Source organism: Corvus cornix, chromosome 13, assembly GCF_000738735.6.
Source record: "Corvus cornix cornix isolate S_Up_H32 chromosome 13, ASM73873v5, whole genome shotgun sequence".
Lineage (NCBI taxonomy): Eukaryota > Metazoa > Chordata > Aves > Passeriformes > Corvidae > Corvus > Corvus cornix.
In genome coordinates this window covers 5,824,022-5,849,952 of record NC_046343.1, presented here as the reverse complement: position 1 = coordinate 5,849,952, position 25,931 = coordinate 5,824,022, and the positions used below count along the sequence as shown (strand labels likewise).

The window sequence follows — 25,931 nt, the reverse complement described above, 5'->3', positions numbered from 1 at the left end:
ATTATAACGAGCACCAGCAACCACTCCCGTGTTTATCTTGTCTTGGGCACACTAAGTGAGGTCTGCATCCTGGTTTGGGTTTAGCTGATTTATGCTTGAAGTGAGGATTGTTTGTTCTCTGCAATGAAACAATCTTTTGTGACAGACTAACAATGGCAAGGGATGAGCTCTGATGTTAAACAGTGGTAGCTTTTCTTTCCTTTTTTTTTTTTCCTTCTCTTCTCGTTTTAAGTCTACCCACTGCCTCAGGAGGAAGGCAGCTGCACTAATAATATGCCTAGTCTCTGTGGAAGGCCCTTATTTGAAAAATCTGTAATTGAGTGGACAAAATTTCTGGTTGCTTGAGAGAATCTATTCAGAGGAGACCTGAAAAGGATGAGGGAAAAGCACACTAGACATCAAGAAGTCCTAAGGGCTCTATTGAGCAGGGAAACCTATGTAGATATTGTGGGACAATTACACTTGTCAGGCAAAACACGAAAAAGGATCTGTGAAAAAAAATTCCTGGGGAATGTTAAACAAAGCTTTGAACAGGGCAAAGAGCTTGCTGGGAATACCTCAAAAGCAAGGAGGTGTATTTGGCTGATATCTGAAGGAAAGCACATGATGGCTGCTTCAAAGAGCAGGCACAGAATGTGTTATGACAGGGCTTCTGACCATTTTCACAGTTGCCAGGTCAGCACAAGGGGGAGAGCTCATAACTAGCTTAAGTTTATTTGCTCCTTTGCTCTTTGCAGTGAGCTGTTCCAATGCCCAGCCTCCCTGGTGCCCTGTTCAGGGACACTTTCCTGCTGTTGGCCTTTCCAGCCCCTGCCTTTCATGCCTCCTTTGGAAGCTGAGGAAGATGTGCTGTACAGAGTGGAGAGGATGTGTTCGCTACAGAAGGCAAATAACCCTGTGAGGTTATTTGTATTTCAGTGATTGCCTCTAGTCAAGTTTTGTTGTGTGAGATTTTAAGAAGTTACTTGCTTGGATGTAACATACTAAGTTTTGGCTAGTGAGGCTTCTTTCCTGCATCGGTTGCTGATGGCAGTGGGTGGTGTGGGGCATTAATGAACAATTCCTGGCACCCTCTGAATGGGGTTTGCTGTCAAAACTTCAGATGCCTAAAAGATCAACCCATTAGTGATGAGGCCAGCATCAGCTCAGCCTATTTTTAGGGTTTTTTTGCTGCTTCACTCTTTGATGTAAAGACAGCTGTGTTCCCCTCTCTCTTGATGCAGACCAAACTTTTTATCTCCACTTTGGAACAAGCTGTCCATTGTTTTGATCACTCAGTGATCTTTCTCTGCAGCTCTCTTGTTTGAATTCTTGTTAATCATGGTGACTGCCAGTGTCTGTGTTAATTCAGATGTGGCTCCAGTCCATGTTCAGTAGTGTAAATATTTCCGTATTTAAATGCTAATCTCCTCTGATAAGCATTTAACGAAGCCATCCCCCTACACATTGTGGCTGTGCCTGTCTTGCAGCTTGGAGGGGTGTCTGACTAGGCTTTTTCCTGGTTTTTATTTATGCATGAGTGGATGGTTATGTTGTGTGTTTTGAAGAAACCAAACATAACTTAAATGCCCTGAGTGTGGTTTACTTCTGAAAATAAATTCCCCTGTGTCTCTTCTAAGTTACAGTGGTTTTCCACAAATGTCCAAGAATCCTGGCTCAGGGTCTGCTAGCTGTCTTGTTATTTCTTTTCCTCTTCCTCTGCTGCTTTCTTTCTCATCCTATACTCTTTGTTCCTTTTTTTTTTCTCCTCTGTTTAATTGCTTCTGAGATTTTGGAACATCTTCAAAAAGTCTTGCTTAGGCAGTTATTTTTAGACCTTTAAAAGAAGTCATTTTTACTTCTTTTTTCCTGTTACTGCATCTGTTACCTGTTGAGGCCATACTTCTAAAGACATCTCCTTCTCGTAAAGACAGAACTGCATTTTTAAGAAATGGGTTGTTACAGTGTCCCAATGTCTCCTTTTCATACAGAACACCTGAAGAAACGCCTGGAAGATTACATGGCCCAGTTCCCGAACGTGCGGATCCTGCGGACCAAGAAGAGGGAAGGGCTGATCAGGACTCGCATGCTGGGGGCCTCTGTGGCCATCGGGGACGTCATCACCTTCCTGGATTCCCACTGCGAGGCCAACGTCAACTGGCTGCCACCTCTCTTAGGTGAGTGGGGAGTTGTTGAAATTATTCCCACCTGTTGTTTTCCCCTCATGCTGTAAGTGGATAAAAGAGACATGGGATGTCATAAAAGGGAGAACAAACCAACCACAAGACTCAAGTGAATTGTAGGCAACTTGTAGTGTTTAACAGAAGATTTTTTCTGTTCTGGAGTCCTGCACTGTGCAGTAACCCTGCCATATGCTTTTGTTAATTAAAGAGCAGAAATCATATTCTTCTGTTTCCTCGTTAAATGAAATCTTAAATAATTTACAGCTTGGTAGAAGAGTAAACTATCACATGGTCATTCAACAGCTTGCAGAGAGGAATGGCTTTATGAGACAGAAAAGATCTTTGCATACAGTTTTTGAGTAGCTTTATAACTATATTTAACTTCATAGCCTGTGAGCCTGTGAAAAATACTTCTTGTGAATGAGAGCTGCTGGTGTGTATTTGCAGAACATGAGCACTCTTTTCCAAGGCAGCACTTCATCTTTGAGGAGGTGTCAGTTCTTTTTAAGGATGCCTAATAGAAGGGACAGTGCCGTCTGTTTCTGGTACCTTGTCTGCCTCTGGCCGGTACCAAACTCCTTCACAGCCCTACTGTGAGTGACCTGTCAGAGCTCTCTGAGGTGTGACTTCCTCAAATAGGCTGTGGCAACAATCATCAAGTGGACATTTAAGAAAGAGTCAGATTTTCCCTCAGGATTGATGGATTGTTATCCTGTTGCTTTCACTACAGTTTATATCTGGCAATAGTTTGAAACATTTGCAGCTTTATGAGCCCCAGGGAGGGAGGACAGAACTAGCTCCAACACCATTTAAATGAGAACACAAAGAGGATGCTTTGATTTTTAAAGCACAGAAAGGATTTCTGTGAGATGTGTTTTGGAAGCTGAAACATCATTTTATCGCCTTTGCTCTGAGAGCTAACTTCCAACAAGAGACCGTCTCAGTAATAAAATATTTTTTAAATTCCAGATGTTTATGCAGGAATTAATCCTGTGTTGTATTATTTGGAAGAAAAGGTTGGAGGGGAGGAGGTAGCACTTGCATTTCTTCAGCCTGCTGAGAGTACTTATGCCATTAGTCTGAAACGTTTCCTGCCAGATTCTGGCATGACAGTTAGGGCTGGGTGGTGCCGTGGGTTATTCCCTGGATTTGGATCTGCACAGAAGGGTTCACATCCTGGTCAGTTGTGGAAATGGGGATTGCTGACTGAGTACAAGAAGTCTGGTTTCAGCCTGGCAGTCAGCTCTCTGTGGTAGTGTGGCTGTGTCTTCCCATTCTGCTTCTGGGTGATGGGTGCCTGATGTTTTTCTCTCAATGATTGCAGAAGTAGCAGATAAATTGATATAAATTGGAGCATCTGCTCAGGAGAGAAGCAACGAGGAAGAAAGCTGTGTCGTTCTTGGACAACTTCACATTTTGATGCTCTTTTTTTGTAATTTCATGGTCAAGAGAACCAACTGGTGCAGATTTTCTAACGTGTTTCTCCAATCTTCAGATCGCATTGCCCGAAACCGCAAGACTATCGTTTGTCCTATGATTGATGTTATTGATCATGACCACTTTGGATATGAGACTCAGGCTGGAGACGCAATGCGAGGGGCATTTGACTGGGAGATGTATTACAAGAGGATCCCTATTCCTCCTGAGTTGCAGAAACCTGATCCCAGTGATCCCTTTGAGTAAGTTACTGAAACACAGCGTGCTAAGAGCCAGCTAATGAAATAACACCCGCTGCAGACTTGGTTTACACCTCAGCATAGCAAAAGCCAGAAGCTGGTGTTAAGCTACTTGCTTTTTTTGGCAGCTGTTTGCTTTGTTGGTTTAAAAGAAATGCATTGTATAGTAGCTGTGAACACTCTCCTTTTCATTGCTGTTTTTTGCCACGTTAATCCTGCAGAAGTTAACATTTCATTTCATTGAAAACTCTAATGTGTAACAATTAACGTGGTCATTTATTACTGAGATCTTTCAAACAGAACTTAGTATCCCTAATGCTCTGCCAAAAACAACAAACCAAAGGTGGGTTATGTGTCATTTCCAGGTGGGGGAAGAAGAAAACCTAGCAGAATAATTACAGCAATTTTGATGATTACAGTGCACTGCAGAAGTAAATCTGTGATCAAGTTGTCCTCTGCTGTTGCTGTGCTTGTCAACACTGAGACAGTTCTGGTTTTATACTTCTACAGTGTTTTAAAAAAACCAACAAAACAAAAATAACCCAAACAAACCCCTTTTTGAGGTCAAACTCAAAGACTTAATCCTACAACTGAGGCAGAGCATCATGTGTGCAGCATACAGGTCCCGTGGGGAGAAGTGGTGTCCTGTGTCCTGTCACTTAATGGTCAACTCCTGCCTGTTTGGAGGAGAGGCATTGGCTGGTTCTGAAGGGAGCCAGGTCTGGTCCTCCTCGTTTGCAAGTGGGAAATCAGTAGATAACACCAAAACAACCAAAACGAACTTTGACAGGGCTGTAAAGGCACCAGGAACACTGGGTGGTGAAAAGAATATTTGTCAAATCTTGCTTTGTTTTTTAAATGTTTAGCTAGAGATCTGTGTCTTTGAATGTTTTGTAATATGGAGTCTGGTTTTTCCTTAAGGTCTCCTGTAATGGCTGGAGGACTGTTTGCAGTCGATAGAAAGTGGTTCTGGGAGCTGGGAGGGTATGATGCAGGTCTGGAGATATGGGGAGGAGAGCAGTATGAAATATCCTTTAAGGTGAGCCATGTTCTCTGGAAATTACTTTTGTTTTGAAAAGTAAGAATTTGTTCTGAGGCACAGAATGTGAATGATCTGTCTTGTCCTTGCTTTTGCATGTGACTAAAGGTGAAAGAGCTGGGAGTAGTAAGGTAGTGCACAGAAGAAACAGTGCTGCTGTGAGCAGTCAGCTCTGAGGGTCAGTTTTGGAGCAGGGTTAGCTGGGGTGTCCCTGTTCTGTGGCCACAGCTCCTGATGCATGCGCCCCTGGCAGCAAGGGTAAGTCAGCTTGTGTGGAGCTCTTTGACTCTTAGGCTCACCCTGGAAAGATGGTGAAATACTCTCCTCCTTGAGGGAAGGATTCCAGTTCCAGGAGTTCAGTTTGAGTGCCCAGAGAGGAGAACAACTTTGTCTGTAATCAATCCAGCTGACTCCTGGCTGTGAGGAACCCAGGCTAATACTTACCTGGGAAGAAATCTTCAACAACTGGAGTCATAACTGTTGCTGGCAATGACTTTGGATCATTATCTGCCTGGCTTGGGAACAGTTCTGCTACTGACTGATTGGCTGAGCTGGTCAGTGAGGGCTTTAAGAGTTAGCCAGCTGACCAAAAATGCATACTAAGAGTAACACGCTACTGTAACCCATCAAGACTGCTGGTACCTGTGTTCTGTTGGAATATGGCACTCTGAAATCCAACTTGGGAAACCCAGCAGAATGTCCCAAACCCCTGAAGGCAAGTGGCCTTCTTTTCAGTAGGGGGAATCCTTCCCATAGCCTGGACCAAACTGAGTGAAGATTTCTATGTTAAACTCTGTTTGAGGTTTCTTTCAGAGGTTGAATATTTAATTTTACAGGTGTCTGGATGCCACTGACCTCAGCACGGGGCTAAAAGATGGCAGGGGTGCTACTGTAGTGCACAGTTTGGTTTCAGCAGCTAAAACTCTGCACATCTCCCCTGACAAGTCATGGCTGATCTCTTACAAAACAGATTCCTGAATCTCCACGCCTCTGTGCAATTCAAAGGATATCAATCCTCAGCAAGCCCTGTTGCCATACACACACCCCGTGTGCTACTGGGCAGCAAACAGAGGGAGAAAAGACTTTGATTTTGAGACATTTTTTTCTTCCATCATTTTCTCACAAGAACCTCTAAGTCACCTTGGATGTCCCTTGTCCTCTGTAATGGTGGCAGGAAGGGAGGGGTGAGGGCACCCTCTTTGGGGGTGTCACTGTGGTTAGAGCCATTTCATCTTGGTGTTGCATGTAATGAAATTGTGTAAGGCGCTCATTCTCTGTGGGAAGGGCAGGGGCAGCATTCAGCCTCTTCCTCTCTGAAAATGCTGATTTCCAAGAGTGATGACAGTGGCTGGGCAAGCCCTTTGTCTCCAGTGCCACAGCAGACAGTCACACTGCTTGATCTGCAGGAAATAAGACTGCTTCATTCATCTGTTTGCTTATCCCCTCTGAAACACGCTGTGTTTTATTTCAGTCCAGAGATGGTAATTTATGGAGGGATAAATTTGCTTTAATTAATCTCTGCAAAGACCACCTTTTTCCTTTCATTGTGCAACAGAAAAATGAAGTTTTCACTGAAAGAGACTCAGTGTATTTTCAGAAATTAAGATAAATTGATACATTCATCTGTGGCTGATAGATTTAATAATTCTGCTGGAATTGCAAGAATAGAAGGTTTGTTCATAGAATTTATGAAGCTATGACATTTCCTGGTGAGCTTAGAGCTACGTTTTTACCTTTAGAAGCAGACTGAGATTTTGTAGTTAAAGGTGCACTGTCAAATAATTTAAAGCTCTGGCTTTAGGCATGGGGTACCCGCTTTCATATTATTTATTATCTCATGGGAATTCAGATTCTAAGCATGCCAGATTTACAGCCCAGCTTTAACAAAGAATCCGTTCCTGTCCCTGGGTGTTGTGGGTGCAGGTGCTCTTCTGTACTGCTGGTCTGTGATCCATTGCATTGGATCTTGCCTTCTTGAGACTTACCAGGAGTACAGGGATTTTTGGAGGGTTATTTTGTGTTCGGGGTTTTTTTTTTTCCTTAAGCATATTCTTTTTTTGGCCATTCATGGACTGTACTTTGCTGGTTTTGCCTTTATTTTAAAATCCAGGGCTCTGTTGCTGAGAGACTGGAAATAAACAAGTTTATTTAGGAGCCTCTTCCCTTTCTTTTTGGAAATCATACATATTTCTGTTATCAGCTGTCTCTCCTTCCTTCTGAGCACAAATTTTCAAGCAAGCCAACAGAGAAAGCATCAGTGTTTAACACCTCAGAAAAACATTTAACTAGAGGGTGGATCAAACTCTAGAAGCCTTGCACCTTGTATGAAACGTGTACATCAAACATCACTAGGAAACATTGCATGTAGGAGGAACAAAAAAATTTAGGTGAACTTTCTAACCTTAACTGCTGGTTTGTAGTTTTTTGGGTCTTACCAATCCCTTAAAACAGAAATTTCTAGTTCAGAAATGAAGGAGTTGATCTATCCATTCCGTATTCAAGCAGAAAACAGGCGCTGCTTCCTTCTCTTGACCTGTGTATATCCAGAGCAGCTCAGTGCCTCTAAGGCAGCACTGCTGCAGGTCAGGGTGTGCCTGTTTCAGGTCACTCCAGACACAGCAGGCCGATCACAATCTCCACTGGTAGTTGCAGTTGAATTCCCAGCTGCTGACCTTGGAGTGTGTTCTTGTATTTTGGGAAAAGAGTGAACAAGCATTCGCAGCTGTCTCTGTGGGGCGTTTGTCACCTTTCCTTTCTGGTGCCTCGTGGTTCCTCTGCTCAGCAGACTTCATTGAGGTGGGGTTTTTTGCTCTTTTGGAGTTACTTCCTTATCTCTCCTCTCTAACAGTTTTTCCTGGTCTTCCTTATCTTTCTGATTGTGTGAACAAAACTAAATGCTTTACCCAAAGTTACAGTGGGCCTTTCCTCTTCTAAACACAATTTAATAGCTGCCTACGTAACCACTTCTTTTTTTTTTACATAAATGCATTTAATTTCGAGCAGTATGTGTGAAGCATTTAAACTGTTCCTTCCTGCAAGTGCTACTTTGTACAGCACTTATCTACGCTCAGTTTTATTTGAGATGCTGTTGCCTCTTTTCCAGTATTTTTGTGGTTTCTATTCTGTTTGGCTTACGTAATCGTCACTAAACTGCTTCACACCTCTCTTCCATAAATACATAGTCTCTGATTTTTTTGGTTATGGGGAAACAGAAGAGTAAAAAGGGATGTCTCTTGACTTGTATAGGCATAATTATAGATGTACTTTGTATCTCAGATCTGAGTGGTGTGGTTCCCAGTCCACACTGTACTTGAAGAGCAAAGAATGAGAATCCAGAATGTCCCTCGCTAGGTGATAAATCATTTCAGTTTTAGAAACATTTGTCTTGTAATTTGAAGATTGGAAAGCCTTCATAAAATACGAAGGACTCGGTGCAAACAAGCCAGATTGGCAGTTGCCCTGGAAAGAGCACTTAAAGGGGAGACAAAAGAGCTGGTCAGTACTTGTGATCTTCACTTCTTGCTTCAGCAATAGGAAAAGAGCCATTGCACTTACTCTGGTGATTGTAGGTCATTGCATTTTTCCGGATCCTTTTCCCAAACCATCAGCATGGATTGCTTCTGATTTCCACAGCACAAAACATGTTACATGTTTTCCAACAAATCCAAGTGCTGCATAGCTCCTCTTCACATGTCTAATGGCTGCATCTCCTTTGCCCCACGCCAGCAGCACGTTTCTGATTCCCATTTTGCCGCTGGGCTCTGGCAGGTGCATCGTTCGGGTGCAGCTGCCAAGGGATCCCCTCTGACAGCATTTCTACTTGTGTTGCTGAAGTTAGTGCTGATTGTGAGCCTGCACTGCTTATTCCGGGCACATACTCACGCCACTTTCCAGCAGCTCACGTTTGCCCACACTGGAACAGGCCGGGCATTCTGCTGCTTTTTTTGTGGGCTTTTTTTTTTCAGCCAGCACATGCTGCTTAATTCTAAGGCTCTCAGCTGCAGTACAGGGTGGCTTCTCTCTCCCTATCTGGTGATGCACAGATCAGTTTCAGGCCATTGACTTGAATTTTTTGCCTTTGTTCACCCTCTGCTTGGTTCAGGTTCCTGAGCAGCCTCCCACCAAGCAGCAGCAGGGAAGTGCTCCCCTCCAGTCCCTGAAATGTGATTATTAGAAAGTGCTGTCATTACTCTCAAATGCTCCAGACGGCGAGGAGGGGCTGTACTGGTGTGTGGTGTGTGAGAGGTGCTGTGCAAACACACGGATCCCAGTGCCTCACGAGCTACCTTAATCTCTCAGAGAGCACCAAGTCCCAGCAGTAGGAGCAGCTGATACTTCCAGTATAGAGGATTACAATTTTCCTGAATTATTGCCCTTGCTTTCATCCTCTCAGCTACTTTGTTATGCAGAGAACCCTCTTGATTTATCCTCTGCGTCCTTTTCTTCCCACCTTTCAGTGTGTGCTCACACAACCAGCCAGCTGCTCTCTGTTGGTCCATCCCATGGTCTTCAATTCTGTTGTGTCTTGCAGAAGCAGCTTTATTTTCAAGGCTTAACTATCCTTTGTGGTTTTTCCCTCTCTTGGGAAGCATTGGCTCACTATGGTGCAGTCATTGGAAACCATAAACCTTGTATACTCAGGTAATTTGTGTTCACACACCAACTGCAGCATTGTATTGTGTGTTTGAGAGGAGAGGTTCAGCTGTCTTACCTGACATTGTTTTCTGAAATTGCAGAAAGGGAATTGGATCAGCATAACATTCCCATGTAGAGAATAGGTGGCATATTATCTGCTGCTTTCATAGCATACTGACTGAATCGAAGGCTCTGGAGTTGCTTTATGAATATGGAGTTACAGCTCTCCAGGCCTCTGGGAAGAGGGAAGCAATATCACCAGTGTTATTTTATTTCCCTTGTGTAGTTTTTATTATTAGGGTGAGATTGTGGCCTTAGCTAAATCTGCTCAGTGTGCCCGTTGACCTCAGCATAGCCAGGTTTTCTCTTAATTCTAGCAGATCTGTCAGCTGCTGGATTCCAAGCCCAAAATGAAGATTGGCGAAATTGTGCCTGAGGAGGAAGAGAAATTTCCTGTTCTCTCTTGATGAGATCTGATTAGATTATTGTAAGAAGCACTGTCTTCCTGACCAGCTTTAATTCTTGTTCTTACGGCATAAATGGCTGTTTGAAATCAGGTGCAAGTTCAGGCTCTGACGTTTTCTGTCATGTCAGCCAGGGAGTGAGGCATGATCTGTAAAACACCCAGAAGAAACTGGCTCCTGTGGCCTAAGGAGAAGGCAGTAAGTAAGTGGCAGTCATTGTTGTGGGGAAGGCACAAGGTTGTGGCCGTTTCAGCTGTCTGACAGCGCGGTATTTTTAGCAGTGTACGTTCTGGTGTGTCATGCCTGGGAACTGTACTCTGCTTTAAAAACAACCAAATATCAGTAACTGAGTGGAAGTGTTCCCTCAGCTAGCACACAGCTATTTTGGGTTTGCTTCCCTTGCAGTTACTCCTTGACAGACCCTTGGATGCAATTCCCTGACCTTTAGCTCTGGCTTTCGAATGCTTTTGTTAGCTGTGTTTTACCAATGCATATCACGCTCTTTCCCTCTCCCCCTTCTTCCAGTTGTATAGATAAGGACTGGTAATTGTCTTTATGGAGGTGGTAATGAGTTCTGTCACCACACAAAGCAGCTCACTAATAAAATAAATCAAAGCAGCAACGAATGAATGGAAAGCATGCCTTTAAAATTAGATTTGTACTGTGGGTGCCACACTGTCACTTGCAGCGTGAGGCAACATTAAAAAGGCACAGAGGTGGCAAAGTACCTTGAAAGGGTCACTGAGTTCTGCTAGTAGGGATTAGGAAGCTTTCCATTGCCTCCATTGCAGCATCGTTTGGAAATAAATATTTTAAAGCACGATCAGGAAAAGAGCAAGTCAAACTGATGTTAGGTTTTACTCATTAAGCAACTGAGTTAAGTAGCTTTTCTGATCACATCATTGCATGTGTTCATGTAATGTTGTCTTTTATGCCTGGAGTCTTGTACCAGGCTGGAGCTCCTGGCCCATCAGTTGGGTCCAGCCTCCCCCTCCTGCTGCCTCTCCAGCGTAGGGCTCTGTGGATCATTGCTGTCTGGTACCACTTCACCAGCTCTGCAGCACAAGGACAGCTCTCTCCTCTCCAGCTGTACTGACTGCAGGGCTCTGCTGCGCAGCTTAAACAGGGACATCCTGTTCCAGAGAAGTGTATTCATGGTGGTCTGCCTGAAAGCCTTTCCTTAGAGATGGGGCAGGTGAGGCATCCTCGGGGCAGGCAGCAAAGAAAACAGGCTGGTGTTTGCAGCCAGGCTTGTGTTACACTAAAATGCAGCTGGTGTGAACCCCTCAGGCTTCTTGCTGCAGGGTGCAGTGCAGGGTTGTGCAGGTTGTTGAGGAGTGTGTGTCTGTGCAACGGGGCTCTGGGCTTCTGCTGCTGCTCCTGCAGGTTTTTATGGTTCCCAGAACTGTTGCGGCTCTTGGAGCCTTACACAAACCTTTTCTGTCGTAGAAACACAAGCCATGGCCAGATCCTTGTTTTCTCAGCTTATCTGTTAATTTCCTAGCAGTGAAATCATGCTCTGGCCCTCTGCAGCCAAAAGCACAATCGCTGCAGAACAAGAAGCATTTCTAATTCCATAAGAAACTTCATAGAAGCTGAGTGCTAGTTTCTTTTTCATCTCTTCTGCACCAGCCTCTCAGGACACAGCAGGGACAAAAGGATTGAAATTCTGTAGAAGGAGAGTTTGTCAGCTTTCTTCTTGTCTCTCTCATCATAACGACATGTAATTAAGTACCTTGAACTTTAGAAGTTGCCTGCGAAAAATATTTCTCTAACTGAGAGCAACCAACCTCCATTAAGTTATACGCAGTCAGCAAATGACTGTAATTATTAGGGCCAGCAGACAGCTGAAACTCCAGAGGACTTTAGTGTCAGGGCTAATAATTATGCAGCAGCCTTGGCCAAATATTTCTCTTCCAAGCTAAGTATTTAATATTGTCGCTGTAGAATATTAATGGAATTGCCTGCTATGTGTGAAGCTGTTGACTAAGCTCATTGTACAGTGAACTGTGGTGGCTCAAATTAGCCCCAGTGAACGGGGAGATCAAGAGCTCTGCACCAGCCTGCCCGAAATCCATGGCCTTCAGGGCACTCCCGTGGGATCTGGGGACAAATGGAAAGGCAAAGGCAGTGCCTCGCTTCAGGAATTCAGAAAGTCATTTGTTTGGCATTCTAAAGGGTGCTTTTTCTTTTAAGTATTGATTGAATATTTCTGTGAAGCACACAAATATTTCTTAAACTTAATGAAGTAGATTGGCTGGTTTAGAAAATGTCTCCTTTTGTTTCACTTCGACAAAATTCCATGCTATAAATAAAGAATAAAAGAAAGTTGTTGCAGAGCGCTGGCACAAAGTGAAATCTTCCCAGATGGGGAAGGAAGCTTTTGGGCCCAATCTAGACATTAACCAAGCATCAAGGTAGTCCTCTCCAACTAGGAGTGTGTTCTAGTGACTTCCTGAGGGCTTTTTAAAGCTATTTATGTGTTCACCAGGCAGAGATTTCCACTTAATTGTAAGGCTGCAAAAGCAATGAATGAATGTCAGCAATGAAACCATAAAAGAGCAGTGATAACCACAGGGAAAAGTAGCAGTTTCTTCTGATTTCTGGCACTTGAACAGGCTCATGAATTCCCTGGAGCCTTGTGCATAACACATGACCACCTGTACTAGGGAGATGGCCTCCCTTTTACAGCCTCGTTACACAACCTACACCCCGGGTTTTTTATGGCAGCCCAGTTTAACTATTGTGGTTACTACTGCTGTAATAACATGTATCAGTTTAAAGCAAGGTGTGTGCTGTTTTCTCAGTGCTCAGATTTTTTTCCCTGTTCTTTTCTGTATAGAAGGCTTCAGAGCACTTGTGCTAAATCAAGGCTTGCTGCATGGCTCTAAGCAGGTAGTTATAGGATTTGGGGCTAAGGCAAGGAGGGGAGGGGATTTGGGAAGAGTGTACTTTAATGTCAAAATCTGGGTTAAGTTTTTTTATTACTTGAAAGTCTTTTCCTTTTCATTTTCCTTCATAAAGCCAAGACTGAATGTGTTTCTCTGCTGTTCCACAGGTATGGATGTGTGGAGGTCGCATGGAGGACATCCCTTGCTCTAGAGTTGGTCATATCTACAGGAAATACGTTCCATACAAGGTTCCCACAGGAGTCAGCCTGGCAAGAGTAAGTGGCAGTGGCATTCCCCACAACAGTAGTCTGACTGCAACGTGACCATGCTGTTGTCTACTCTCACCCCACAATGAGAGGCAGACGTAGGGGGTTTTGTCTGTAATTTGCACTTGAACAGTTTTACAGTGGTGGATGTGTAGCACAAAGGGAAGAGAGCCCGGGGAGCTGCAGATGAGTGTGTGAACAGCTGCCATGCTCCCGATATCAGCCACTGCTGGGTGCTGGACACGGACTTTGTGATCAGGCGCTGGCTATAAAAACAAGATATGGCTTTATTTGTATAATACTTCAGTCATTTTATAGCTGTGCTCTCCAAGAGCAGCAGGCTTCAGCGTGGTGATTGGTTTTGGTGATTGAAAGACCTCTCAACTTCGAGCATTACAGACCACTGAATGGGCAAGCTGTAATTTTCCACAATGGAATGTTCGGTGCCATCTTATTTCTTAATCTAGTGTAGCCCAAAAAAGAAAGAGCTTTCACCTATCCTGCGCTGGGTTTCTCCAGCTAATTTTCAAATTGAGGAGGGATTGCATTGCCCTCTGGTGGGAGAAAAAAATCATAGTAGCAGGAAGGCTGCAAAAGTAAAAACCTCAGAGAGATGCCCTGCTTTTCTGAAGTCTTACAGCTTGCTCAGTGTTACAGTGCTTCCCAGTTTAATAGCATCGCCCCAGTTATAGATTTGGATTTATTCCTCAGCCCAGCAATGACCTGTCAGAGCGACAGAGCACTCTCCTGTCTGTGCCATCTCCTCAGGAGGGAGCTGTATTTCTTTTGATTCAGTATTTGGCTCTTGTGTACTCCCCAGTGCTGGAAGGAAACAGCAGAGAGGTAGGAAAGGCTGTTTCTTGGCATCTAACAGACACTTTGAGGTAAGCACCTGCTCCTGTTGTGTGGAGGCTGCATTTGGGGCAGGATCAGCCAACTGCTTACTCTTAGCTTCCTCATTTTTTTGGTAGTAAATGATCACTGCTGGACTGAGCAGCTTCATGCAAGGAGTCACAGCTGCACATGGCACATTACTGACGGTCACCAAGAATGTGCCTGATGTTGCCAGAGAATAACCCAAGGTTCAGCACTCTCAAGGGTGCTGTGACAAGCAGGTCGTCTTGGGAGGGTGGTGTTTGTTGCTGTCTTGGAGTTGCACAGGGGATTAAGTTCTACAGTAATACATGAAATGTGCTGCTGCCACGAGGTAAAACCCTTTGCTTCTGTTCCAAAGGGTCATCATCTGAAAGCTCCCTATTCCTGAGGTATCTCAGAGTTTTACCCAAGAAAATGGAAAAAAAGTGCTAAGAAAGAGTATTGTGAACTGAAGCTTTTCAGAAGGGAGCACTGCAAATCCCATTTCTAGATGGATATAAAAGATGCAATAAGAAGGATTTAAGAAAGCAGCTTTTTGTCAGAGACCTTTGAATGTCCAGTGGTATTTACCAGCATCATGTTCTGACTAGTTTCCTTACAGAAAAAAAGGGAAGAAAAACAACTTTTGATTAATATTGTTTTTCTTAGCCACAAGGAACTAGATATAATGGCCAAGTGCCAGGATTCTGTTTTGACCTCAACTGAAAATATCTTTCTAAAAGTCCCTTGGAACTAGAGAGTAATAAAAATAATCTGTGTCCTGAAGCTGGAGAGAAAGAGTGGATGTGAATGAAAATCCTTTCTGAGCAAAAACATGCGAGCTGCTCTGAATGCTAATGGTGGTTTGTGCAGCACTCTCAGGTGGTTTCCCCTCTCGTTCTCCCCCCAGAACCTGAAGCGGGTGGCTGAGGTGTGGATGGATGAATATGCAGAGTACATTTACCAGCGCAGACCCGAGTACCGGCACCTCTCCGCGGGCGACGTCGCCGCTCAGAAGGAGCTTCGCAACAACCTCAACTGCAAAAGCTTCAAGTGGTTCATGAATGAGGTTGCCTGGGACTTGCCAAAGTTCTACCCACCAGTGGAGCCTCCAGCAGCTGCCTGGGGAGAGGCAAGTTTGTGCTCTGACATCTGCAGTGGGCAGGCAGGCTGCAGTTTGGTTTTTTAAGGTTGCCCACGTGCCTCAGTTGCTGTGGGTAAGGTGCGAGCAAGTGTTTAAAGATCTGTTGATGTTTCAAAACCCAGAACTCCTCTACCATTGCACTGGCCTGATCAAAGCAGGCAGTTGGGCAGGCAGCTGCTTCTATTAGTGCACAGCTCCAACGAGAATAGAGACTTGGCTTGTTCTGCATGTTGTGTATTTAGCAGAAAGCAGAATGTGCCAGAGGGAGGACTAGGGAGAGGCAGCAGCTGAGCAATAGTGAAATCTTGTATTTCCAAAGGGCTTCACAACTGTGTTGAGCTACTCTTGTCCTTATCTTTCCCATGTGAAAGGCAGGAAAACCATCCGTATTTTTGAAAGTCAGCTGTGTTCTGGGAATAGAATCACCCCAGGAGTGAGGCTGTGAATTGTTACACACGTCTCTCGTGGCTGAGTGTTTTGGGTCACTTAAAGAATCACTGGCAAAGGCGTCAGCAAAAGCAGGTGTAATATAAAAGTGAAAGCATGACAAAGTTTATTGGTAAGGTTCACTCTACTACTTTCTAGAGGGTTAAAGCACACGGAGAAAAAGCAAGCTAAAATCTAAAATCAATCAATCTAAAATTGAAACCAACCAAAAATTACCTGTGTGAAGACGGGATGGAAAAGGGTAAGGACAAAAGAGAATAAGGGAGAACCTCTCATGGAGTTACAAGGTTCAGAGTGGACCTCCTTACTAAACTTAGCTCTGAACTCAAATAGTTTAAGCCTAATGGTTTAACAGCGCTTAAACTTAACAGCACCTAATGGATAACTTAACAATTTAGCAAAAGATTCATGTAGGATTTACTATAGCACAACAGTAACTCAGAAATCTAAAGTACTTAAGAATCGAGGAGACTAACATTCATTGTACATTTGCTGTAGCATATTCACACTGGCACAGACCTAAGGGAGGATGTACAAGGTATAGACCTGTGAAAAATGGCACCACCAGACAACCCAGCCCACAGTGGGCTCTGCAATCCTGTCACTGGTGGGTTTTGCTATGTGCTGGAGGTACAGCTGGCAGTGGGCCCCATTTTGAGTTCTGTACTTTCTCCCAGCTCTAACCAGCCAGCTCAGACTCACAGTTAAGTGAGGAATCTTAAAACTAACTTCATACAAACACTGCTGCAATTTGAGACAATTTGAGCCTTCTTTCTGCTAGGAGCAGGAGATTCAGTGACTAATTTACTATTTCAGATACGCAATGTGGGAACTGGCCTGTGTGTGGATACTAAGCATGGAGCCCTGGGATCCCCACTGAGGCTGGAAAACTGCGTGAAGGACAGAGGAGAGGCAGCATGGAACAACGTGCAGGTAACAGTCTGATAAATCATCGGCCCCTAAATCTGGGGAGGGAGAGGTTCCAAGGACCAATGTTTAAGGAAGGCCATTTAGAGCTGTCATGTCCACCCCAAGGCTCACGTGCTCACTGTACTTAGGTACAGGATGTGGCTTGTGCTTGTGCCACAGGGGGGTCTGGAGCTTGGCAGACTGTGCGGAGCTTTTACCTCTGCTTTGAAGTTCTCAGAGAGAACAAAAGAAATGACAAGAAAACAGTGTGCCAAAACAATAAACCAGTAACAAGGCAGCTGTAATATGTAACAAAGTGAATATTAACTTCAAAGGTTGTGCTGAAAGAAGTGATAGAAGAGCATCATGCATATTAATGAACCTGCAGGAGCATTCAATAACTGTTCACTATCATCCTCCTGACAGCAGGCAAATGCATTATAAACACCCAACCATTGCTGGAGTGATGAAACCAGCCAGGTTATAGATTCACCCTCTCAACATATGAGGTGCCAGAAACGACAGCTTTATTGTAACAGAAGGGAGGAAAATATTAGTTTGTCTAAACTGTAGCAGCTGAGCTGAGAAAGGATCAAGAAAACAATGCCTCTATTACAGAGCCATGCATAACTCTTCAGGGAATGGCTTCAGTAGTAGGAGACAGAGGGTTGTTGCATATCAATTTGATGCGTGAAAAATAGAAACAAAACCAATTTACTCAGGCACAGTCCAAAACTAAGCCTCTGTTGTGTCAGGAGGATCTTGAAAATTAGTTTTGGCTTATGTTTAGGAAGAGAATGCGGTTTGAACTTCTGAGTAGCATTGAGCCTAAATTATTGCGGTAATTTCTCTCTCAAGAGGGATTTAAAAGACAGCCAAGAACAAAGTAGTTTCTTTGTGCAAAAGTTTTTGGCCACACTGCTTCAAAGAGCAGCACCCTGATCATTACTTGCCTTTCTCACTGCCCCATGAGAGATCTCTGAGGAGAACCATTCCTCCAGCTGACTCCAAAGGAGCCTCCAGAACAGCCTTTTCCTCAGGGACTGAAAGGGAGGTGTGCTGGCTGGCAGTCCTGCAGAACCACATGGGCTAGTGCTGGCCACGGAGGACACTTTCGTTGAGGCACTGCGTTGCCAGGCATGGGCTGTGCCCAGTTACTGAAGTTAAAACTCTTCCTCTGCTCTGTAGAGTCCCTCCTTCATTTCACCTGAGAGTGCTGAGTTCATTGCAGGATCAGTAGAAGGGAGCATCACGAAGCAATGCCCAAGTGTTTGCACTCCCAGCACTCCTGTGGCCAGGGTAGGAAGCTGTGGCTCCTGGTCTCTTGTCCCAGAAGTGTGGGACAATTTCTCAAGGTGACTGCAGGCTGCCTGTGCAGACTTGGGTGTCCACTGCCAGCGTTAACTCAGAGCTCCTGGAGCTCTCTGGCTTTTTTGCTGGCTGGGAAGGGCTGTAATTGGTCAGCTGTTCACTTAATCCTTGATGTATGTCTGCATTGCAGAGACATCCAGGGCTGTTCTAGTACCCAGGCTGACCAGCATGGCTGGCTGCAGCAGCACAGTCTCATTTCACATGCTGTGTGACAGCTGGTACAGAGTCCCCTGGTCAGCAGTCCCTGTCCTTAGGGGTGGGAGGAGTTTTTCCTCTAGAAGATACTGTCCTTTCCCTGAAGCTATCCCCACCCTGTGGGCACAGGGAACAGCATTCTGTTGGTGAAAGTATCATGCCTGGGTACCAGCCATCCTGAGGGTGCTGTTTGTCCTGACAGGTATTCACCTTCAGCTGGAGAGAGGATATCCGTCCCGGTGATCCTCAGCATACCAAGAAGTTTTGTTTTGATGCCATTTCCCACAGCAGCCCTGTGACCCTCTATGACTGTCATGGAATGAAGGGGAACCAGCTTTGGAGATACCGAAAAGTGAGTCTGTGTGTGTGGGCGTATTCTCATCTAAGGTGTCAAATTGCCTGAGGCACTTACGTTTCCTGAAAGTGTCACCACTCGTGTTTTATTCCTTCTTTTCATGTAGCTGCAATAAGAGAATCTGCAGACAGCTGCTTGTTACTGTATCATTGATTAAAAAGAGGTGACTCCCCTGTTCCACTGGTTAGAATAAGGTGATGACCCCAGGGCTCCTGAGCAGGACGCTCTCTGTGCAGTGTCCCCACAGCTGGCAGAGAGGTGATGTGCAAAGAGGTATTGTGAGAGTTGGTTTCTTCTGAGCACTGCAATGTCCTGCCAAAGGTAGATAAGGATTTATTCATCCTCCTACTAAGCAATGCTGTTCTGAGCCACAGGTAAGTACATTCTTGTCTAAGTGCCCTGTCCTAGTCCTTCCAATCTGCTGGCACAGTGCCCCGGAGGGATGCAGCAGAATTCCAGCCTGGAGAGCCCATGGCTTCTGGGTGCCTTCAGAGCTTCCTGGTGCAGGTGTGAGGATTGGGCTGGATTCTGTCGAAAGGGGTGGGAATAGACCCAGACACCTGTCAATCAGTTAAGTGTGGAACAGATACACCCAAGTGACACAATAGCTTGCCTTGGTTTTTAAGGCTTCTTTCTGATGGTTTTAAAACAACTTTTCTTCTCCACTTAAGCAACCTCACACCAAATTTCTCTCCTCCAGGACAAGACCCTCTACCACCCAGTCAGCAGCAGCTGTATGGACTGCAGTGAGAGTGATCGAAAGATCTTTATGAATAGCTGCAATCCTTCATCTTCAACACAGCAGTGGATATTTGAACACACAAACTCAACCATCTTGGAAAAATTTAACAGAAATCTTGATCTTTAAAAGACTGAGAAAATATATATATATATTTTACAATTATAGTTTTTACTGGGGAGGGTTACAAAAAAAATTTTTTTAATACTTTTTTTTAAACACTTAACGAAGGTAAAAGGGAGAATCTCAGGAGAAGGTTAACTAGCAGGCCAATCTTTATTGTGAAGATGCTGCATCCTTCTCTTCTGGGGATGGTGGAATTTTAAAGACTTTGCCAGAGCCACTTCTGTGCTGAGACTGAACAGAAACTCTGTTTTTAGAGGAGTCTGAATGTGTTTCAAATGGCTTTTTTTTCTGCCTTTTTTGTTTTATTTCCCACTGGGGTCTGGTGTTAAATGATTTTGTTATCCAGGACCCTTCAGGACTTTTTGTAGCTGCTATACCATGCATAGAAGCATTCCCCCATAGGTGCTTTATCTTCCAAACTCCATATAAGTAAAATCTTGAAGACAAGATTTAAGCTTCCAATCAAAAAAAAAAAAAACCCCATTATTGTAAAATGAAATGCGTATTTTTTTTGCCCTGAACCAAATATATTTCAAACAGGTTGAATATTATTACTTTCCAAATCATAGCTCTGATGAAGGAATGAGCTCTAGTGGAAGTGCAGCCAAGTGTTGGGAATATGGCTGTTGTTATTAGCCATGAGGAATCTGAGTTTCTGGTCCGTTCACTTTGCAGTCAGTTTGTCACTCACTGTTGAATCTTCAAGGTGAAAGATTAGCAGAGGGTTTTTAAATTATCACAGTTCTTACTGGTGAAGACTTTATGCTAAGAGCCTTTGGATATCAGTTTCCAAATTTGCCTCTTATAACCTTTTTAGCACAGACACCTCCAGGATTTCTCCTGTTAAATCTACTGCGTGAAGACAATTTCCATTCTTCCTTTAGAGGTTTGATGGCTAAGTTAATTTACAGTTGGTGTGAGCAGATTAATTCAGGATAATTAAGTCAGGGCTGAGATTAACGATTGGTCTTTATCCATTTGTTCATCAGTCTGTAGTTTCTTGAGTCCTGTGGTCAGTAGTGTTCTAGCCTTGTGGAAATGTGCTGTTAATCTCTCCTCATTTCCCAGCACCCACAGCACTGTACAGTTTACTGTGACTGGAAATCTGTTTGCTTTAGCAGAGATGTGGGACTGATGGACCCATTTTACTGGTACCCTCTCCCTTGTGCAGTCAGTAAGCAGTGCAAGGTGTTACCCTTCTGGTTTGGCAGTCAGATCTGCCAGACAGTGAACCGGGATTGTCTCATCCCAGGAGCTGGAATGTACTAACACTAAAGAATGAATGGAGGACCGTTGGTTCAAGTCCATCTGAAGCAAGTATTTTTTTAAAATCTGGTTTAAAACGAAGTTATTGCAAAAACAGATTTACTAGTTCCCCTGACTTAGTCTTGTACTGGAGGGAGCAGTGGCATTTTCTGGTAAAAGCTGTGAATGATGATGCAGTGAATCTCGTGCACAGATGCTGTGTGCATTAGTAAACAGGATTCCTTTGCCAGGAATTGCCCAGCTCCTTGGTTTGTCTGTCTGCCTGTGGAGGGGTGTTGCAAGAGTAGCATGCAGCCAGCTCTAAGGGGATAGGACCCCTCTGGGATGCTTGATGAGCATGGTTAGTAGACTGCCCCACCTCAGAGGGGCAGGGAAGCTCTGCTCTGGGATGTCTTTCATGTGAAGGCAAGGAGATGCTTCCCTGGTGTCCCAAAACAAGCAGGATGGCTCCCTCTGCAGATCTCCAGAAGCAAGAACCCCTTTTGTTGCCAGTTGTAGGGTCGTGTCCCATGTTTCTGATGTGTTCAAGGCCATGCAGAGCTGTACCTGGTAGCTGGGAGCAAACAAGAACACAGCTGTCTGCCCCTCAAACTCTCCAGTCTGATGTATTGAGTAGGAGGCTCAGAATTCACCTCTCTCGTCCACACAGCTGAGTCCATGTCTTACCTTTTCTGCCAACTTAGCTGGTCCATGCAGTCATGGAGAACAGGAAACATGGACACTGCATTGCAGCTGGGACCAGGTTTCCAAAATATGTTGGTGTCTAATATTTTGGGAGTGAAGAAAGAAAAAAAAGCCCTAAACTTCCCTTGTGACAGTTCTGCAGCAGTATTGAATGGAATGAGACCAGCATCAAACAGAGTTGACATCTTATGTTCTCAGTTACTACAATAAGTCTGTCATTAGGATCCCTCCTCATTTCTGTGGGAGACAGAGTCACCTTCCAGTGCTTTGTGTGTGACTGCTGCTTTCCTTAAGTTATTAATGCTCTCATTAGCCGAGTAGTGCTGACTGTGGAGCCACTAGATGGCCTGACTAGATGTCTTTATGAATGTTTTAATGCCTGTGGAACAAGAAGCTGTTTGTTCATGAACAATGCTAGATTTTTATAACTGGGACACAATCAGCATATTCTATAAATGGACTGTAGGTTGTTCTGCTTGCAGGTTGCAGCTTTGTGTGTCTTAGTTTTCTAATGAGAGGATTAGCTTCTGTTTCTAAAATGCATGGCTTGCTTTGTACTTGGGCTCACCTTGTGAAGGGAGCCCTTGCTTGGCTGGCTGGATTCTTGCTTCAGAGAGAGCTGCAGTAATGAACAGGTCTTTTACCCCTTGGTGATCTTAATTTGGAGAGAAAGGTCAGCTCTTACCAGCTTGCACCAAAAGATTAGGCAATAGTTGAGGCAATTCCTGTTTGACAACCCACCACCAGTACACAGAAACTGGAGCTTTAGTGTAAGTGGTTGTAGCGGGTCCATCTCAGTGTGGTTGATCTGTTTTCTGAAAGTTGGGCATCTGAGTGTGGTTAAGAGCCTCACAAATTGTGCACACTTCCAAGTAGCTCACTGGGCTTTGAGCTATTAATTATTTGCATCAGTTATACTTTTCAGTATAGAGGCTTTGTTGACTAAGGCAAAGACTTAATATAGCAAACCATCCACTGATTGAGAAATATAAGCTGTATTTCATCATCTGCATCTTTAACTGAGCCTTTGCTGGGCAATCTGGTTAATTATTCCAATTACTTTTGGTTATTTGTAAGCAAAATTGCTAAAGCATAAATACATAATCAAATCTTCACATCTGCATGCAAGTCAAGACTGCAGATTAAATACCGGTGATTATCTAATGCCAAATACATGTTTTCATATTTTTCCCCTAGAAGTATTGAAACACCCCTCTCTTCATGGCTGCGTAAGTTTTGCTGCTTTTAAGTATCAGAATCCCAGACAGCAGGGTGTGTTTTATGTTGCCTGACAATACTTTGATTTGCTCTTGAAGCTGTTGTTGATCTATACTGGTGCTAATCTCTAAGGCCTACAGACAGCAAATAGGTTTGGGGCTCTCGTGTGCAAGGTGTCTTTTCTCGTACCTAGGAAATTAACTTCCTTTTTCAAACCACAGCAGAACGTATGAGCCTTCCTGAAAGGGGAATACAGCATCATTAAAATAAAGATGTGCCTTTTTAAATGTAAATGTACAGCAAATGCTTAAACTTGAACCATTTCCTAGTGCCTTGCTGGGCAAGAGAAGAGAGGGGAAGGGGTTGGGGTTGGGGGATAAGGATATAAGAGAAAGCTTGGCTCCTGCAATGTTTGTGTGTGGGGTTTTTTTTAAATGTCTGATTTAAAAATATGTGTGAACGACAGTCATTCAGAAGCTCTTGGGTTCCACCTCTGTTAAATCGATATCGTTAATGACTCTGCGGAGGTTTGTCACTCCTAATAGGAAGACTTGGAAAGGTTGGCAGCTTCCTCCTGGTGCACTGTAACAGCTGAAGCTGTGCTGGAGGATGTCTTGGTTAGCTGCTGGATGTTTCACCTCATGGGAAGGCTCATGATTTCACTGGCATGCGGGATCCTGCATTTTATTTTCTAAGTATGCAAATCACAGTTAGTCCCAAAAGCATATAAACTCTAGCAGAAGTGTCTTTCAGAAGAAGTTGATGCCTTCCATCACTGGGACTTTTCAAGAGTGTGTTAATATCTCTAATACAGAAGTAGCAAGAAAGCAATTTCTCAGCCTAACTTTCCTCGTGGTTGGTTTTACAGCAGGCTGTGCACAAGGCTTTGCTTTCCTTTACTGGAGTGTTCCACTCAGCAAACTTTCCTTTTCCCTGCTGCACTGAGATCAGTGACCTGAGAGTCAAACAGGCACCACCAGCATTTCAGGAGCACAGTGCTCTGGGGCTGCTGCAGGGCTGTGACAGCAGCTCTGCTGCCTCGCGTCACCCACGGGAGAGATCTCCTAATAGTCATATTGGGCAGTCATGGAACTGCCAGGTGAAAAGGGAGAAGATTTTTATTTTAAATTGTCTTTCAAGATATAGACAGGGAGTTGAATTGATTGGAGAGAACAGCCAGCCTCTGGCAGTCAGCCTGTCACACTTGCAGTCGAAAGAGCCCTGGTAAAGCCATGTGTGAAACAGCCCAAGTGATGCACGAGTACCTTGCATCCCACATCCACTTCCCAGCAGCTGGGGCTCATGGATACACTGGGTGGTTTCACGGGATACACAGCAAAGGGCAGCTGGCTTGTGAGTCAGGAGCTCTGGGTCCTGCTCCCAGGCTACCATGGCCTGTTACTTGACCTTAAGCAAGGAAAGTCTGTGTGCTGCAATTTCCCAGCTTGTGTAGGATTTACCTTTAAGTGCTTTATTTTCTGACCTGGTGAGTGTTGAGTCCAGATTTTAAAACAAGCTGCAAATCCTCACCTGGTTCGAGTGGAGAGAGATGCAGTGGGTGGAGAATGGGAAATGAGATCTGAAATTGCCATCAGCATTCAACACAGACTTGTCAATTCATTTCATATTCCTCATTAACCAGTCAGATTGATTTATTCACATTATAAATTTGAAGTGTAACCAAAATAAGCTCACCTCCTGCTCTGATTGCTACTTTGGAGTGCCATGCTTTACCTTGGAGAATCTGTATGGAACTAGGCAATGATAGGTCATGGAAACCCTAATAAAAAGCCTGTGTCCATTTTTGACTCTGCCTCTGCTAGCTGAGTATACTGCTTAATTGAGTGCATTTGAGCTTTCTTGATGCTTCTGTATGACCCAAAAGGCTTCAGTGGTTCCAGCAGTTGTGAGTGATTTGGGAGCTTTATATAAAGCCACTGGATCTATGTGGTCTTAAATATACTAGTTCAACTCGAGGAAAAAAGTCTTAATCCCAGGTAGTGAGCAAACAAATGTGAACTTCAACCACAAAACAAGATAAAAACTGATCGAGCTAACAGCGTGAAACCGTAGCCCTTATGATAACAGCAACAAATAGCTTTAGCCTCTAGGGTGGAGAAGGGAATTGGTTTCAAAATGCATTCTCTAGGATCTCGGTGATTAGGTCTAAGTTTGTCTGTACCTTGTACTGCATGCATTTTCTTTGTAAAACTGGATGGTGCCTCTTGAATCAGTGTGTATTTATTTTGTGCGTATTAGGACCAACAGCCTAATATCTGGGGGTGGTAAAGGACTTGTAGCACTTTAATGTAGTAGCTTTCATAAATTGGGAATCATTGATAGAATGCCTAGTGTTTTTAAAGTTGAATGGACTTCCTTTTATAATATATTTAAAATAAATTTTTAATGTGTTTTCTGAAAACTGTGTACACAGACATGACTGTCCCTACCTGTTTTGCTCCCGTGATTGATTTCTCTTCTACTTATGAGAATAAGCTCAGCTGCCCTGGTGTAGTGTTTCCCCAGCACAGGTTTCCTGTCACTCCATGCCCAGTGGTGCAATCCTGAAAGAACCACAGCTGTAGTGGACGATTTGTGCCCAGGTAGGACATCCCTGGGGGACAGCAGCCATGGACTGTCCTTGGTAGGCCACACTGGGAAGCACAGAGGAACAGAGAAAACCCAGCTGTGACTCTTCTTTCTCTACTTGCCTTGGAAGCAGCTGCTGGGAGATGCATCCCACACCTTGGTTTGCAGGGGAGGGCTTCAACAGCTCATGGCCTTGTTTGTGTTCTGATCTCCATGTGGGGAGAGCAGGCTCAGCCCAAGACAACAGAAGTGTATCAGCATTGCTCATGTTCCCACTAGGACCCTCAGTGCTTCCTGCTGTCACCATTTCATTTCTTCAGTGGCCTTCTCAATACTCCTTTTTACTTAGCTCCATTGGGTGAAAAGCAGTGGGGAAAAAAAATGGATGGGAGACAAACAATGAAATGTGTGAAAACCTGTGTGTGGGAAAACAAGCCTTTCTGGGGGACAAGCAAGGCATGATCCCCAGGGAAGACTGTGCTGTGATTCCTGGCCACAGGAACATTGCCCAGGGTAAGTATGTGCCAAAAGTTGTGACAGTTTAAGCATTTTAGCAGGTTCAATGTGTGCCACCCTAGAAAAGTGCTGATGAGAGTGGGAGTCTGGGGGAAGGTGCCAGAGCTGTGTTTTCATTGGCCCCCCCAAAGGTACTGAGAAAAGAAATGGTCTGATTTCTGATTATGAAAAGTGTAAAAAAGCCTTCTTCCCAGGACATCTCCAGCAGCACAGACCATTGGGAGAGAAGTATTTCTGGCCCAAGCCCCCCGAATGGCTCCATTAAAACAGTAAGTTCCAGATGACAGCTACACCACAGACTTACCTTTAGAGGGTAGTTGTTGTGGGTGAGATTTACAGGCCTGCACAGGTTCCCCTAATTTGATTAGAGGCTGACTGGGATGG

The 25,931-nt window shown here is 44.2% G+C and overlaps 1 protein-coding gene across 1 annotated transcript in view; it reads left to right on the top strand.

Annotated features, from left to right (window-relative positions):
- GALNT10 (polypeptide N-acetylgalactosaminyltransferase 10) overlaps positions 1-24,864 on the top strand; it is an 82,423-nt gene extending 57,559 nt beyond the window's left edge. Inside the window, exons 5-12 of the mRNA XM_039559951.1 lie at positions 1,971-2,156; positions 3,658-3,841; positions 4,760-4,877; positions 13,035-13,142; positions 14,899-15,120; positions 16,396-16,512; positions 18,257-18,406; positions 19,110-24,864. Coding sequence (XP_039415885.1) covers positions 1,971-2,156; positions 3,658-3,841; positions 4,760-4,877; positions 13,035-13,142; positions 14,899-15,120; positions 16,396-16,512; positions 18,257-18,406; positions 19,110-19,277 — 1,253 coding nt within the window. The 3' untranslated portion in view covers positions 19,278-24,864. The remainder of the gene's footprint in view (positions 1-1,970; positions 2,157-3,657; positions 3,842-4,759; positions 4,878-13,034; positions 13,143-14,898; positions 15,121-16,395; positions 16,513-18,256; positions 18,407-19,109) is intronic.
- Positions 24,865-25,931: the final 1,067 nt, after the last annotated feature.